At 42.0% G+C, this 16,400-nt stretch overlaps 1 protein-coding gene across 2 annotated transcripts in view; it reads right to left on the reverse strand.

Annotated features, from left to right (window-relative positions):
• MAP3K3 (mitogen-activated protein kinase kinase kinase 3) overlaps positions 1-16,400 on the reverse strand; it is a 99,711-nt gene that overhangs the window by 9,287 nt on the left and 74,024 nt on the right. For both annotated transcript variants that reach the window (XR_010025716.1, XM_063131972.1), the window contains exons 14-16: positions 13,777-13,908; positions 13,527-13,656; positions 10,989-11,166 (exon numbers count right to left, since the gene is read on the reverse strand). Coding sequence is in view for 1 of the 2 variants with exons in the window: in XM_063131972.1 (XP_062988042.1) it covers positions 10,989-11,166; positions 13,527-13,656; positions 13,777-13,908 (440 nt within the window). In the remaining variant the exon portion in view is untranslated. The remainder of the gene's footprint in view (positions 1-10,988; positions 11,167-13,526; positions 13,657-13,776; positions 13,909-16,400) is intronic.

Below are 16,400 nucleotides of genomic sequence, written 5' to 3' on the forward strand. Positions count from 1 at the left end.
AAGGACCACACTCTGGAGAACTCATCCCCTGAAGGCAGCCTCTGCTGAGTCATGGATAAATGTGCTAGGGTTGGCCCATGTGCCCACCCTGCAAATTTCTACTAGTGGTACATTGGTGGAGAAAGCTGCCAAAGCAGCTGCAGATCATATGGAATGACTAGTAAGGTGTGAGGGCCACAGCAGATGTTGTGAGTCGTATGCTGTAACAATACAAGTCTTAATGGAGGATCAGGACATCTTCGAGCCTAGGGAGTGGGGTGTAAAGATCAGAATAGTTACTTACTGAGTCTGACAGATTTGATTCTACATATGTAGGTTTTGAGTGCCCTGCAGACATCTAGCTTGTGCCATTCCCTTTCAGAAGGGTGGAAGGAGTTAGGGTTGAAGGTAGGAAGCACATGTTCCCGAGAATGGTGAAACAAAGAATTAACATTTGGGGGGGCGGAGCCTGGCAGCCATGGAACCGGTAAGAGTTTCGTGAAGTTCTAACCGGCCACGCCGGAAAAGTCAATTATCTCTCTTTAAAAGGGCATAAATCTCAAATGAATATGTTGGAAAAGGACTATGAATGCTAATTGTTGGTGTTGTTGATATTTGCGAAAGTGGAAATGAGATAAGGAGTGAGAAAATTGATGTGGTCTTGGCTGGTGGGGCAGTCTCTAACGGAATGGAAATCGAAAGTGAGCTGTCTGTGTGCCGGGACTGTGTAAGCTGCTTGTTATTGTAATGAGATTTCACAGCGAATGCTGATTTGATTTATGGTGAATCTCACTCCTTAATGGAGAAGAATAAGCTGTTAATCACCGGAATTACAAAGAGATAAAAGCATCCTGGGCAGGACTGACAGACTGTGTTGACTACAAAGAGATAAAAATAGCCCGGGCAAGGAGGGGAGCCGGGACGTTAAGAAAGAGATTTATGCCCTATGTCGAATACAAAGAAAAAAATTAAAACCGAATGTGCAAAAGTTTTTTGGTCAAGGAAAAAACCCAGTAATCATAACCTTCCACGCCTGGAAAACTTGGCTTCGGAAGAAGTGCAGGGAGAGACAGAGATAGCAGCGGCAGATTTTAAAATGGCGGAAGGTGGCAAGGCACCAGTTGGCAAGGAGCCAGCCACCATGGCTGAAATTAAAAGCTTTATATTAGAAAATAATGAAAGTATCTTCAAGAAAATGGATCAACAGGCAGATAGATCAGATAAGCGAATGGCAGTGCTGGCTGATAAGATTGCCCAGAACGTTAAAAGTATAAAAGAATTGGAGGCAGGAGCAAATTTGATGGAGAAGAGACAGGACCTTTTTGAAAAAACTTCTAATGTGCAATTCCAGGACCATGAATTAAGGCTGATCCAATTAGAAGACCAGAATCGTCATTCATCGATACGCGTCAAACATCTTATTCAAGTACCAGGAGAGAACTTAAGAGATTTAATCCTGCAATGGTTCAAAGACATGATGCCTGATTTGGAAATAGAGGACTGTGATTTGGACAGAATCCATAGAGTGGGGGGGGGGCAAAATTATAAAGGAGCTAGTAGAGACATTCTGGTGAAATTTGGCAACTATTATAAGAAAGAGCAAGAAATTGAGATCCATGGCCCTGCTACAATATAAGGGTAAACCAGTGCAAATTTACAACGATCTTTCTCAGCACACACTTAATTGGAGACGCAGTGTCAAGCAGATAACGGAAATACTAGTGAAAAAAACAATAAAATATGCGTGGGGCTATCCTGTATTTTTAAGATTTACATATGGTGGGGGGGGAGCACAGAGTAACCTCTTTGGATCAGGGTAAAGAGCTGCTGAAGAGCTTGGGTCTGTATGATGATGCAACTTTGGCTGAAACAGGCGGGGGGGAAGTGAGGCTGGGGCATCTGGGATATAATAGAACTGATAATTGCATTATGAGATAATTGTTGATGGAATTGTTAAAGTATAGAGACCTTGCCGGCCAGGCAGAGCACTGCCTCCCCCCCTCCCCCCTAAGTAGATGGCCGGAGTGATAGACTTGCGGGGATATGGGGGGGGGAAGAGGTGGGGGGTGGGGGGGAAGGGGGGGGAGTGGGTTGGAGTAAGGGATTTGAGGGTTTTTTATGGTGTTTGTGTTTTCATGTATGTGAATTTGAGTTACAGAGCACAAGGGATCGGAAGAGACATCAAAAGGGTGATTATGGATAAAAAAATAAAAGTATCAACACTCAATGTTAAAGGTTTGGGGGCAGTCGTGAAAAGGAGGAGAATAGAACAAATGCTAAATAAAGAAGGATCCGACATAATTATGTTGCAAGAAACACATCAGGGGTTCGATAATGTAAATCAGATAAAAATAAAGTGGTCAGTTTATTATGAAAAATCATTGGGGACTTCAAAAAAAATGGAGTGGCCACTTTGATTTAAAAAAAAAGTGGATTTATATTAGAAACTATAAAAAAGGATGACAATGGTAGATTCCTTATGATAAAAGGTCAAACTGAAGGTAAAGTATATACATTAGTCAATGTTTACGCCCCAAATGAGAGACAGAGAGACTTTTTAATAAAATTATTTAAAGAAATAGAAGAATTCAAGGAGGGGTATGTTATCTTAGCTGGGGATTTTAATATGGTTATGGATAATAGATGGGACAGGTCAAACCTCACTAACATTGAAAAGAGAAATAATATCACTATAATGAATAAACTAGTAAAAGAAAATGACTATGTGGATTGTTGGCTAAGCCTGGGTTCTCATACTACTCCCCAGTTCATCATACATACTCCAGGATAGATCATATATTTGTCTCAAAAGAGTTTGCAACTAAGATTTGTAAAATGGAAATGGGGGTAATAAAGGTAACAGATCACGCATTGTTAAGTTTAGAATTTACAGTTAAGAAGAATTACAAAGAAGCATATAGGTGGAAAATGAACACAAAAATATTGAAATATAATAAAGTGGTAGAAAAAATGCAGAGGGAATTGTTAGAGTCCTGGGAGATTAATGAAAAGGGAGGAACAGCAGGGTCAGTGGTTTGGGACACCATGAAGGCCGTAGCAAGAGGAATTTGTATTAGAGAAATGTGTAACTTAAGAAGACAACAGTATGTAGAGCAGGAGAAGTTAGAGATAGAGATTAGGAGTTTGGAGGAAGAATATTGGCAGGGTAAAAATAAATATAAATTAATAGAAATACAAGCTAAGAAAAAAGAGTTAGAGAATATAAATATAGAACAGGTTCAGAAAAACATAATTTATATGAAAAGGGAGTATTTCGAAAATAGTAATAAAAATTCTAGATTGCTTGCCAGACTCACACAAAAGGAAAAAGCGAGAAATGGGATAGGGGCATTGAAGGATAATCAAGGGAATTATTGTCATACAATGAAGGATAAAATAAAAAATTTTCAGAAATTTTATCAGGAATTATATAAGGGTAAAGATATCCAAAAAAAGAAGTTGGAGGATTATATAGAAAGGTATATAAAGAAGGGAATAAAAATAGAACATAAAGAGCTAATGGAGAAGGTAATAACTCAAAGAGAAGTTGAAGATGTAATTGATAATCTGAAAGTGGGTAAATCACCGGGAGCAGATGGCTTAGGATCAGAATATTATAAGGTCTTTAAAGGGTTTTTAGTTCCGAAATTATTGAAACTTTATAACGCTATATTACAAGGAGAGAAGATACCAGAATCATGGGAACATTCATTGATAATATTAATTCCAAAACCAGATAAAGATTTGACTATCCCTGACTCATATAGACCTATTTCATTAATAAATCAAGATGCTAAAATTTTTTCATCTATTTTGGCGAAACGGTTAAATAAATTTATATCTGAATATATAGGAGAAGACAAATGTGGATTTGTGGCGGGGAGGCAGATGCATAGTTTAGTGGGAAGAGTTTTAAATGCAATACATGTGATAAAAAAATCTAAGATCAAGGCAGGAATTTTGGCATTGGATATTTTTAAGGCTTTTGATTGTGTGAGCTGGCAGGCATTAAAGATTATTCTAGATAAAATGGGATTTGGAAATAAATTTAAAACCATAATAGAACAGTTATATTCCCAAAATACAGCTGTAGTGGTGGTAAATGACGGACTCACCGATAAGATACGACTAGCCAGAGGTACAAGACAAGGATGTCCGCTCTTGCCGGTCCTGTTTGTAATGGTTATGGAAGTATTGGCGAACGCAATAAGAGATGATGGAGAGATAGAAGGAATTGGTGATGTAAGAAAAATAAAATGGAATATGTTTGCGGATGATACCCTATTGACTATTAAGAATCCAATAAGAAAAATAGATAGAATTAAACAACAATTGAGAGAATTTGAAGAAGCTACTGGATTAAGAATAAATTGGTCCAAATCAGAGATGATTTTGTTTAATTATACTAAGAAGGAAGAAAAGGAATGGGAACGAAAGGGAATAGAAATGAGAGTTAAGGAACAGATTAGATATTTGGGAATTAAAATTACGAAAAATTTAGATAATTTAGAAAAGGAGAATTTAACGAGGTTAAAAAAAGAGGTTTTAGCAAAATTGGAAAAATATAAAAGATTAAATTTATCCTGGTTTGGAAGAATAGCATTAATAAAAATGAAGATTTTAGCAAAGATTAATTTTGTGTTTAGGATGTTACCAATAAAAATTTCAGAATTAGAGATAAAAAGTTGGCAAAATATTATAAACAAATATTGTAACGGAGATAAGAAAGTGAGAGTAAATAAGAATAAATGGCATTTAAGCCAAAAAAAGGGAGGAATGGGTCTCCCAAATATAAAACTATATTATGTAGCAAATAGGTTAAGACATATTGTAGAAGCAATTATAGGAGTAGGAGATTTAAATTGGATGGAGGATAAAACCACAAGTAATGTAGAGATGAGTTTGGAAAATGTTTTTTTTTTGAGGAAGGAGGGAGAAAATGGGTTGAAAGTATAGATAATCCACTCCTGAGGTCTCAATGGGAAATTTGGAGTAAATTTAAACGGGAGCTGCTTCCGAGCAACTCTCCTTTGTCACTGGTAATAATGTTAAAGAATTTCCCGGAGGAACTGAAGGGTAGATTAAGTAAAACATTAAAAGGGAAAAATAAAATGAAATTAAAGGATTGGTTAAGAGAAATAAATACAAGAGAAGATATGGAAGAGCTTTTAAAGGAGAAAAAATTAACTTGGTTAGAGTATAGGCAATTAGAACAGTGGAATAAAAAGTGGATTAGAGAAAATAGAGTTTGTAGAGAATTGACGAAGTTTGAGGAATTAATAGTTAAAAGGGAAAAGTGTAAGGGAGGAAGTTTAGCATTAAAAGGGTTAATGAGTGAAATATATAAAATATTGCTAGAGGAAGGGCTAACGGATAGTGCAGGAAAAATGGTATGGGAGACAGATTTGAAGGTACAAATAGGACGACAGAGCTGGGAGGGACTCTGGAAACAAAGAGTGTTGAGAAGTATGTCAGTGAGAATAAAAGAGAACTATTTTAAAATTTTGTGGAGGTGGTACCTAACCCCGATTAGAGTGAATAAGATAAATAATCAGCATTCAGCAAACTGTTGGAGAGGATGTGGGGAAAAAGGAACGTATTTACATATGTGGTGGGAATGCAAATATGTACAAAGATTATGCAAGATGGTGTTTTTGGAAATTGAAGAAATAGTGGGAATGAAGATAGAACAAACACCAAAAATTGCATTACTGTCACTATTGGAAGATGTAAAATGTGGAAAAGAAATTAAAGAATTAATATCGAGTTTGCTGACTGCAGCACGATTGATGATAGCTAGGAACTGGAAGATTCAAGGGGAATATTCTATTGAAGAATGGTACAAAGAAGTATGGGATATAGCTATTAATGATAAATTGACTTGTAATATTAAGTGGAGGAAAGGTATAACTAAAATAAATGAGTTTGAAGGAATTAAACAGTTCCTAATATTTATGTTTTCTAAGGGAAGTGGGAAACCGCCAGCGGAAGACAGTATGAGATTTTGGAAGCAGGAATAGATCCCGAGGTGGGGGGTGCACTTCTATGTTAAGAATGATTTGATTATGTTATGATATGTTATGTTATAGTTAATATCTAATCAATATATATGTATTCAACACTTACTCAACATGTATGTAGTATGTTGTTGTTGTTTCCTTATTGTAATGGTGTATGTTTAATTATGTGGAAAAGCAATACAAATCTATTAAAAAAAAAAGAATTAACATTTGGTATGAAAGAAGAATCGAGGTGGAAAGCGGCAGAATCCTTGGTGAAGGAACAAGGTGGTCTTGTACTGAGACGGCCCCCAGCTCTGACGTTCTTTTAACCAATGTAATAGTGATCAGGAAGACCACCTTGTGAGACCACCTTGAGTGACAGGAGCTGGATGCTTCACAGTGGTTCAAATGGAAACTTTGTCAATGCCTTGACTCATGTCTCAGCAAAAACACTTCAAATGGGTGTTGAACCCAGAGGATAGGCCCTCTGACCCGGATAGGACTGATGCAATTGAAACTGTGTGGAAAACCCACTCATCTTTTGTGGATAGCTTTCCAGGCTGACTAAAAGTATTACGTTTGTGACCTCATCCTGTCAGAACAGCTGGCATCCTCCCTTGGAGGTGGCAGAGGCAATGGGATCTGGAGGAGAAATGAGAGGGGGACCAGGATAGTTTAAAAAGTCTGTAGTCCCTTTATCTAGAAAACCCTCTGTTGGGCTGAAAGGAAGGCAAACTTTTCTTCTGGGGCCTATTTTCATTCTTTTTGTTGGAGGATTGTATAGCTCCCTTTTTGTGTTTAGTTTTTATAAGTATGTGTTTTAGGGATGCCTCCCCCAACGATGCCCCCCCTTAAAGGGAATTGTGGCCAAATTTGTTCTAGAGTAAATATCTGCATTCCAATACCTGAGCCAAGTGGGACATCTAGCCACTGTGGCTGCAGAGATGGCTCAGGTGGAGAAGAGGAGGGCCAGGATCTCTTCTCGATCCTCCCAGAGTTCAGGACACGGAATAATGGGGTCAAGTTACAGGAAGTCAGATTCTGGCTGGACATCAGGAAAAACTTCCTGACTGTTAGAGCAGTATGACAATGGAACCAGTTACCTAGGGAGGTTGTGGTCTCTCCCACACTAGAGGCATTCAAGAGGCATCTGGACAACCATCTGTCAGGGATGCTTTAGGGTGGATTCCTGCATTGAGCAGGACATTGGACTCGATGGTTATTTAGAAGATTCTTGATCAAAAGGAGGGAAGCCCTGGAGAAAACTGATAAAGATGAGGAAGATCTAACAGAGCTGCAACAGTGCAGACATTTTTTTAGTGCAATATTGGATTTTTGTTAAACCCTGGACCCCTGAGGGAGGTGTGTGTGCACCCAACAGGAGTGCCGCCACAGAGGCATCCACTAGTGAGATATTGAGGTTGTCCATTCCCTGCTGTGACAAAGCGTGTAACATCTGGGCTACATTGACCCATTTTCTGGAGTGGCCCATTCAGCCACTCCAGGTGGAAAGAGTACTTCCTTGTTTGTCACTTCAGAGTCCAGGAAAACCAATACTCCTCTGAAGCAGCCTCAAGAATGGTGGCAGAGGTCTCGGATTTGGACTGTGATGTTGACTGCAATCAGAGAGAAGCCTTGGAAAGTAATGGGAGAAAGTCCTCGTGGTTAAACAACTTTCAGTTTGTACCGAATCTGACCATTCACCCTCCTCTTTGTCAGTGTCATCACGGGGAGAGTGAATGCTGATGACATTGTTGCCTTTATAGTCCCTTAAGAGTTCCCTTGGATAATAAGACCAGGGCACTAGGGAATCTTGGTTAGAATCCTCTGAAGAGTATAAAAGGGCTGAGGATTCAGAGCATTTTTGGAGAACATGTAGCCCTCCAGATGTTTTGGTCTGTCACTCCTAGCAACCCAAGCCAGCAGAGCCAATGACGGAGGCAGCAGGATTGCACACTGTGAGTGAGCTCTGGACAGAACTGGGCTGCACAGGATGACAGCCTAACATGTGTGACTGGTGTTACCTTCTTTTTCAAGTTTGCAGGTTTGGCTACAGAAGAGGAATCCAACCCCACTGGAGACATGAAGACTGAGGAAGGGTAAAGTAAAAAAAAGCTTTTTTTTTTTTTAAAAAAATAGAGCCTGAAGAAGTAGTCAGAAAATGAAGCAAGTAACAACCAGGGTTGAAAACAGAGTTGTTTAGGGTGTGTTTTTTTTTTAGAATAAAGAAAGGAAGAGCTCCAAGAGTAATCAGTGAAGGCAGGGGAAGAAAATGGAGACGGAGCTAGAGGACTAGGACTTCCTTAGTATGATCCCTACCTTCCCAGAAAATGAGACGCGATGCCTCTTCCTACCAACCCAAGAATAGAATATACTTCACTGGCACAAAATTTGTCAGGTTTCTGTCCAGCAGTTATATGGAAGACCTGGCAGCTGGTTGAGTGCTGACAGGATTAGAACCAAAACAGAGCCACTGATTAAACAATCCCTGAAATGGGTAGAAAATCAAAGAAACAGTCCAATGAGGGCTGCTTTTGAGCCCCTTATAGTTTATAGTAATCTGGAGGGCATAGTTGGATTGCAATAGGAGCACTTCTGTTAGGGGGTGAGGACACTGCAACATTTTGTTGCAGGTCCCATTTGTTTTATCAAGATGACATGTAGCATGTTTGGAAGCAACCAAAATACAAGATCCTCCAAAGAACTATGCAACATCTGCCAACAGACATGTACGGCAGTCTAATCTAGGGCTGGGCCCTACAACTCCCATCAGACGTAGTCAAGCGTGTTGGATGATGGAAGTGATAGGTCAAAGGCACCTGGAGGGCCACAAATTGCCTACCTCGATCTAATCCATGTGGAGTTTTGCAGTTTTTCTAGATAGGATTGGGCAGCTTTGTGGGGCTGTAAACTAGAGTGATTCTGAGGACAGAAAAAAGGGTGCAGAAGCCTCATATGAGATAGCTTAAAGGTGAATTTTTCTACATCATCATAAGGTAACTTTGATGTTTTCTCTTCAGACATTTCTTTCTTTTCCAAAATTGATATGGGGTTGAGATACCAAACTGCACGACGTGTGTGGATGCAAAGCAAACAGCAATAATGGCATAGAGCAGCCTTCCTCAACCTGGGGCGCTCCAGATGTGTTGGACTGCATCTCCCAGAATGGCCCAGCCACCTAGCTGGGGCATTCTGGGAGTTGTAGTCCAACACATCTGGAGCACCCCAGGTTGAGGAAGGCTGGCATAGCGCTTCACATGACGAGACAAACACAGCCAATTTCAGCCCCCAAACTCTAGTATGATGGGAATTTGCCAGTTCCCAACACTGTACCTGGAAGTAAGTCCCATTGAACTCAATGGGGGTTACTTTTGAATAGACATGTAGAGGGTGGTACTGTTAATCTGTAGCAGGGATGCAGAACTGCAGGCACATTGAGGTTTTACACCCAGCCTGTGGAGCCTCCTTTGGGTTCCTCCAGGAATTCCCTGCTGTAATTTCTGACCTCAGATTGGAGATAACTGCAGGGATGTGGGTGGGTTGCAGAGGACTCAGCCAGAGCTTGGATGAACTCTTGGCTACTCTTCCCAGTACCACTCAGAGCCAGGTACTTGGCTGGTGCCAGGTGATAGGGATGCCCTGACAGCGATGACAGATAGGGACTTGGCTGGTGCTGCGAAGAGCAGCTTGTCCTTCCATTGCTGACTGAGTCCCTTTATCTGCGCTGGGAGAGGCATAAAACTCTACGCCTCTCCCAGCAAAGAGAAAGGCAAAATGCCCAAGGTGCAAGGGGAGCGATGACCTAAGTGGCTGTCGCTACTATTGACCACAATGTTTGGAAGAGTTTGGACTTGCACAGCTCAGCTGATACCTGCAGCACACACATATAAGTTGTTTCTTCCAGGGCTGAACTTAGGATTTCAGAGGAGAGCCCTTAAAATTGCCTGAAAGCTCATGATAGTTCTGCTGCTGCCGAAGCAAGTCTGGCACTGTAAGCTACCTGCATTGGACCCTGTCTGGGAAAGACAGTTTGCTTGCTGACATCCCTGAAGTGGTCAACTGTACAGTCTCACAACTGAGATCTGTGCTAACACAGAGCAACTGCAAACCAATATAATAAGGGAGAGGCAATCAGATTTGTCCTATCATGCACACCTCAAGAGATGAGGTGAATTAGTTCTGCCAGCAACGAAAGTGTCCAGTAATAGACTAAAGACACTAGTAGTGGGGAAGAAGGACAGGTTGTGTGACCGTGTAAACAACCACTCCAAGAACCAGTTATGGTTAAGTAATGTGTCTAGCGTCTTTACGGTCTCTGTGTAGTTCCACAGTTGGGTAGCTAAAAAGCTAGTATACCGAAAGTGGGTGTTGGGACAGCTCTTCCAGATGTGGCATCAGCATGATCTTTACATTAAGGGCATAATGCTTAAGAAGTGTGTAAGGGGTGGCCCAAGTAGCAGCCTTGAGGAGATACAATGCAGACACACCCCAGAAACATGCCCGGGAAGTGTAACTCCTCAAATGGAGCATTTCTTGACACTGATGGATGCTGGTCGTTTGGCTTAGTAGTAACAAAGACTGCCAAGCCTGAAGGCTCCTCCTCAAGGCAGGGATACAGAGGACCACAACGACAGTGCAGAGGATCAAACCTGCTTTCAGGGCTAAAGTTTAACCCTGTTCTGTGTATTGTTCTTATCACTGAACAGCTGTACCCACCCTTATGTAACTGGAATTAGGGGCCCCAGCCATCTTTTTTATTGTTTTTAAATGATGCATTTGCTTCCAGATGAATTAAATCCTTGTCCGTCCCACACAGCGGACAGGAGTAGATGCAAGACTAACGCAGTGCCTGTTGGCCCAGGGTATCTCAGGAGAAAAGTTCCCCTTCCTTTTCCCAGAAATGCACCTTGCATTTCTAGTCATAAGCTTAAAAGTTGTCAGACCTCTGTGCACCCAAATACTGTCCAATGATATGCACCAAGCAAGCACCACAGAGCAATTTCTCACCAGACATCAGCTTTTCTTCCATAACCCTCCCCACTGATCACTTCTGGACTCATCCAATAGGGTGTGCCAGTGACAGAACGGATACCGGTCCCAGACATGCAGATCGTCTGCAGCCGTTTGCTAGCTCCAAAGTCCCCAAGCTTCACATTCCCAGCAGAGTCCCGGAGAATATTTGCTCCTGAGATGGGGCAGCACAAAATAAAAACAAAAATAAATGAAACAGCTGCATGCATATAATTCAGAGTTTAAATTTACAACCGACACAACTCTCATCTGGTTTAAAATGGCCAGAGTTTAGTACGGATTTAGTACAGATTCCAGTTTAGTATATCTCTACCTTGCAAGGTACTTGTGACAAGGGTGGAAAAAAAGAGAAAAAGTCTAGGGATGGCAGAAGAACGAGTGAGTGAGTGAGTGTATGGTTATCAACCTTACTGTTATGATACACTAAACCACTCATCACTATAGGATAGTATGTAGTACATTGGTCAAATATGGAAGAGGCTACGAGAAGTGTGTGAAGATGAGAGAAGGCAGACTGAAGAAAGAGAATTTAAATATGTGGCTGTGGGTAAGGAAGCAGGTAAGGAATGAAAATAGTGCTTTCCCCACTCCCTTGTTTCCCCCTGGCCTGTCTCCTTCCCCAAGAACTGTGGGGTGGAACAATTCCTCCCCATCAGTCACTGAATATACTGGGTTACGTTTTTGAACTCTACAAATGGACAAAAGTTTTCTTTTTACTGATGTATTCCAAGCCAGCAGTTTTTCCAGTTTGCTACTGATTATCATGAGGTGGCAAAATCCACACATTAAACCGCTTGCTTACAACTCCCACCCTCTTCTTTTATAAAACAAAGCTGTAGAGGGGCTTTGATCCAGCTTGGAATTGTTGCACAAGGGATGGAGGGAGGTTTAACTCTTTCCACCCTGTACAGTTTTCACATTGAAATTTGCTGCAAATAACACCTTTTGGGGAAATAGCAGCAACTGGGGCAGAGCAGGGGGAGATTTTTTGATAGAAACACAGTGCAGGGATTAGAGCCCCCTTCCCTTCCATGAGCCTTGTGTGGCGCAGAGCGATAAAGCAGCAGTTTCTGCAGCTGAAACTCTCCCCACGGCCTGAGTTCGATCCCAGCAGAAGCTGGTTTCAGGCAGCCGACTCGGGTCGACTCAGCCTTCCATCCTCCCGAGGTCGGTAAAATGAGTACCCAGTTATCTGGGGGAAAGGGAATAATGGCCAGGGAAGGTAACGGCAAACCACCCTGCTATAAGGCCTGCCAAGAAAATGTCAGCGAAAGCTGGCGTCCCTCCAAGAGTCAGTAATGACTCAGTGCTTGCAGGAGAGGTTCCTTTCCTTTCCTTCCTTCCCATGCCATGATCCCAATCTGGCCTCTCTGCAGCAGCTTACTGTAAAAGAGTAGACAGCTGTCAGCATGTGCTTTTAAGTGCATCAGTAATGAAATGTGCACCATTTCCAAGTTTGTTCCTGCTAATTCTCCAACAGCGTCCCTCTGATAAAGAAGTTCAAACCAGAGAGCCAGTGTGGTGTGGTGGTTGGACTGAGACTTGGGAGACCCAGGTTCTAGTCCTCACTTGGCCATGAAGCTGACTGGGTCACTTTGGGCCATTCACTGACTCTCAGCCTAACCTACCTCACATGGTTGTTGTGAGGATAAAATGAAGAAGTGGATGACCATGTAAGCTGCCTTGGGTTTCTTGCAGGAGGAAAAAGGCTGAGATAAATGTGTATTAATAAGTAATATATAAAGACCCTGTTCAGACAACACACTAACCACTGTGGTTAAACATTTTGAGCTAAACATTATGGCTTAGCGTGTCATGTGAACCATGACTTAGCATTATATGTGAATTTATTTATTTATTTATTTATTTATTACATTTTTATACCGCCCAATAGCCAAAGCTCTCTGGGCGGTTCACAAAAAATGTGAACCATCCCTAACCATGATGGCTACATAACTATGGTTTAAACCATCTCATTTACCATTTCTGCAAAAAGGTCGGTGGCCTAACCAGAGCTTAGCATGTCATCTGAACAGGCCCAAATCAGTCTTGCACTATTTCTTGCCCTAGCCACAGCTCTTCCTCCATTTTGCCATTTTGCCCCCTTCTCAATTTGCACCACTACACCACAGAAATCTTAGCAGAACTTAACTAAACCAGGTTACTTCACGATCCCAGTTCATGTCTTTTCTAGCACACTAGAAATTGGAAATAGAGCGATATAGGTACATAGATACAACAGGAAAAAAATAAGAGCATTTCCGGGGCAAAATAGTACATAGGCAGGTTAGTATTGGGACAGAAGGAACAAAAATGAGATGCAATGCAAAAAAAGAAAAGAAAAAAGAATGCTGTTCTGGATGCATCCAAAGAAATCCCCGATTGTCAGCATTTGTTTCCTTTAGTAGTTTTGGGCATAAGATGAACACGGCCGTCACAGCAGAGAATATATGTGCGCAGCTATGCATGCACCGTTCATGCTCTCCCCCCCCCCCCCCAATTTGTGTCTCTTACCCTTTATATCCCTGTGTACAATCATGTTGCTGTGAAGGTAACAGACTCCTTCAAGAATCTGCCGAGTGTACTTGCGCGTCACATTTTCCGTCAGTGCACCATAAGCCTTCAGCTGGTCTTTGACAGAACCCTTCACAGGAAAAGCAGGAAAGGTATTGAAGAGTACTTTTAAAAAAGTAAACAATCTTGCAGCCTACTGTGGTCAGAAGTAGATGACAATTGCTTTCTAGAGGACCAGGTCAACCCTTACCCCTGGCATGTACTCCATGAAAATGCTCAGGGTCTTCTCCGCTCGGTCCCTCAAGCACCCATAATACTGGACAATACGCTCATGCTGAAGGTTCTTTAGCAGCTGAATCTCACACTCCAAAGCACTCACTTCCTGCAGGCATGGAAAGAGTCAGTTAGTTTAGGTTGGTAAAGAAACAGGATGTTGACCTTTTGCAAAAATATTCCCCTCTAGTGGAAATAAAAGACACAGGCCCAATTCAGACAGAATGATCTTGGTCTGATAAACCTCGGCTTATCAGACTAAGAATGAGCCTTGTGTCCCTACGTTCCTTCTTTATCCTTCCTATTTCCTCTTCCCTTTGTGCATCTGGCTTCGAGGAAGGTATCATAGTTTGTTAAACTAGTTTCCTACAGGGTCTGAATTGGAAAACCATGGTTTAAGGCTTACACTTTACTGCTTCCAATGATCCTCACTGACTGTATGCAGCAAAGTAACGGGCTACATTTGTAATTGGGAGAAGTGACAAGTTCTCAGCAGGAACTTGACAAAAAATTACTTTCCCCACTGCAACTTGTGTATAGCATGTTATTCATTTAAGAATTTCTACCCTGATTTCTTTCTTCAGGTTGAAACCCAATTAAAGGGTTACATTGCTTCCTTATGTTAGTAGATTCATCTGTCAATTAAAATTATCAAATTAACATAGTATTTTTGGAGCAAAAAGCATAATCTTGGAAGAAGACATAATCTTGGAAGACATATGTGCGTGTATATGTGCGGGCTTACATACATGAGAGAGAAGGGAGAATGCCTCTTTGAAGATGGTATTTATAAGCACTTTTAATTATTATTATTTTTTAAAAAATCTGGTCCTTGAGTCATTGGGGCAACTTTCAGCGAATACAAAGGATTTTCAAATGTTATTTGTTAGATTTAGTTGATTATAAACACAGCATCCCTAATTTCTATCTTCATGGTCAACTTACAAATTACAATAAAAACAATATCGTAAAATAAAATCTTTAGAAATTATAGTATCAAATGTCAGCAATTTGGTTTGCACATAATAGCAATTCCTGGGTCGTTTAACTTAGCAATTGTGGTATCTAGCAGGAATGAGCAAGCTTGTCACTTCCACTTTCAAACAAAACCCCAGGAATACCAAACAACAAACCATGGGTTAAGTCTGGGTTGTTAACCACTAAACCATGCAGCTTTTTGGGATTCAGACATCACAATAACAACTGAGGAACAGAATATTCCTGGATTGTTAATTGAAAGCAGAAGTGATGGGAGCATGGAAGGCAGAGCACTCGCTTGCTGCCGCTCAGCCCCCGACAATGGCGGGCTGCTTACCTGTAACTGTAGCTCTTTGAGTGGTCATCTGTGCATCACACATATGGCCTGCATGGAGCCACAATTCGGAAACTTGTAACGCTAAGGAATGCTGTTTTGGTGGGAACCCTCCCCCACTATCTCACTGCGCATGTCCCAACGGGTTCCCGCCTACCTCCTCAGTTCCTAGAGCCCAACCTGCTGGCCTGAAGACCAAGGAGGCAAGACCTCTGTTGACGTTGACATAAAAGTACATCGACGCCAAAGAGGGGACGGTAGGTGGGTTGTGTGAATGCATAGATGACCTTTTGACTGAGTGAGAAGAAAGAGACACACAAATGGTGTCTTTAGCAGCCTGTTGGCCAGGTGGCGGTGGCAAGGGACGGTCTGCTATGGAGTCAGTTGAGTGAGGGTCCTTCGATATCAAAGGGAGTTGCTCTTGGTTGCGATGGAGTGAGGTGCCCCTAGGTGGGACCGGCGGTGGGGATGGGAAGCTCGGTTCCTCAGGTGGGCGTGAGGGTGTTGCAGAGGGTGGGTGGTGAAAGGTAACCAATGCTGCACCATGATAGCGAGATCCTTCATGGAAGAAATCCTGATGCCTTGGGACTTGCCAGTTATTGTAGTAGTAGTGCTGGTGAGGGGGGAGAGACCATGGCAAGTCTCTGTCCCTCAGAGGGGACCTGGGTCTCGAACCAGAAGAACCCCGGTAATGCACTGATTCCAGGGAGAGTCGGGGAGCCCTCTCCATAAGTTGAGGTGATTGTTGAGATGGTAGGTCTATAGCATGTACAGACGACTGAGGTCAAGGACTGAATTGGAAAACCAATTCAGGATCTTTTATCTCTTCCTCCGACATCGATGTCATATGTCGAGGGGGAGGACTGGTGTGGAAACAATACCAAGAGTGGTCTGGTCTTGATGTAGAGGGTATTGGTGTCGACTGCCTCAGTCTCAAGGGAGGTTGTGTCGATGGAATTGGGGAGTCCAGCAATGGACGGGGCAGTGGAATGGATTGTGCCAATCCCTCTCTCACTTTTTTGGTTTTTGGACCCTGTTTGGAGGAGTCTTTCTTCCTTTTTTTGTGCTTTAGAGCATCTGAAGGGGGCTTTAACATCTTGGCCTTTTTTGATATTTTCAGTGCAGCAGAAACTGCAAGTGAGCAGCCAGGAGTTGGAGGATCCAATCAACCTATGGTTAGGGTCGGGACCTTTTGGTGGGCTGAAGTAATGTCCATGGCACTCAGTGCCTGTTTAGAATCGACCGCCTGCAAGGCCTTTTCCCAAAAGACTGCTTTAAGGTGATCAGAG

The sequence above is a fragment of the Elgaria multicarinata genome, chromosome 1 (genome assembly GCF_023053635.1).
Source record: "Elgaria multicarinata webbii isolate HBS135686 ecotype San Diego chromosome 1, rElgMul1.1.pri, whole genome shotgun sequence".
In the NCBI taxonomy this organism is placed as follows: Eukaryota; Metazoa; Chordata; class Lepidosauria; order Squamata; family Anguidae; genus Elgaria; species Elgaria multicarinata.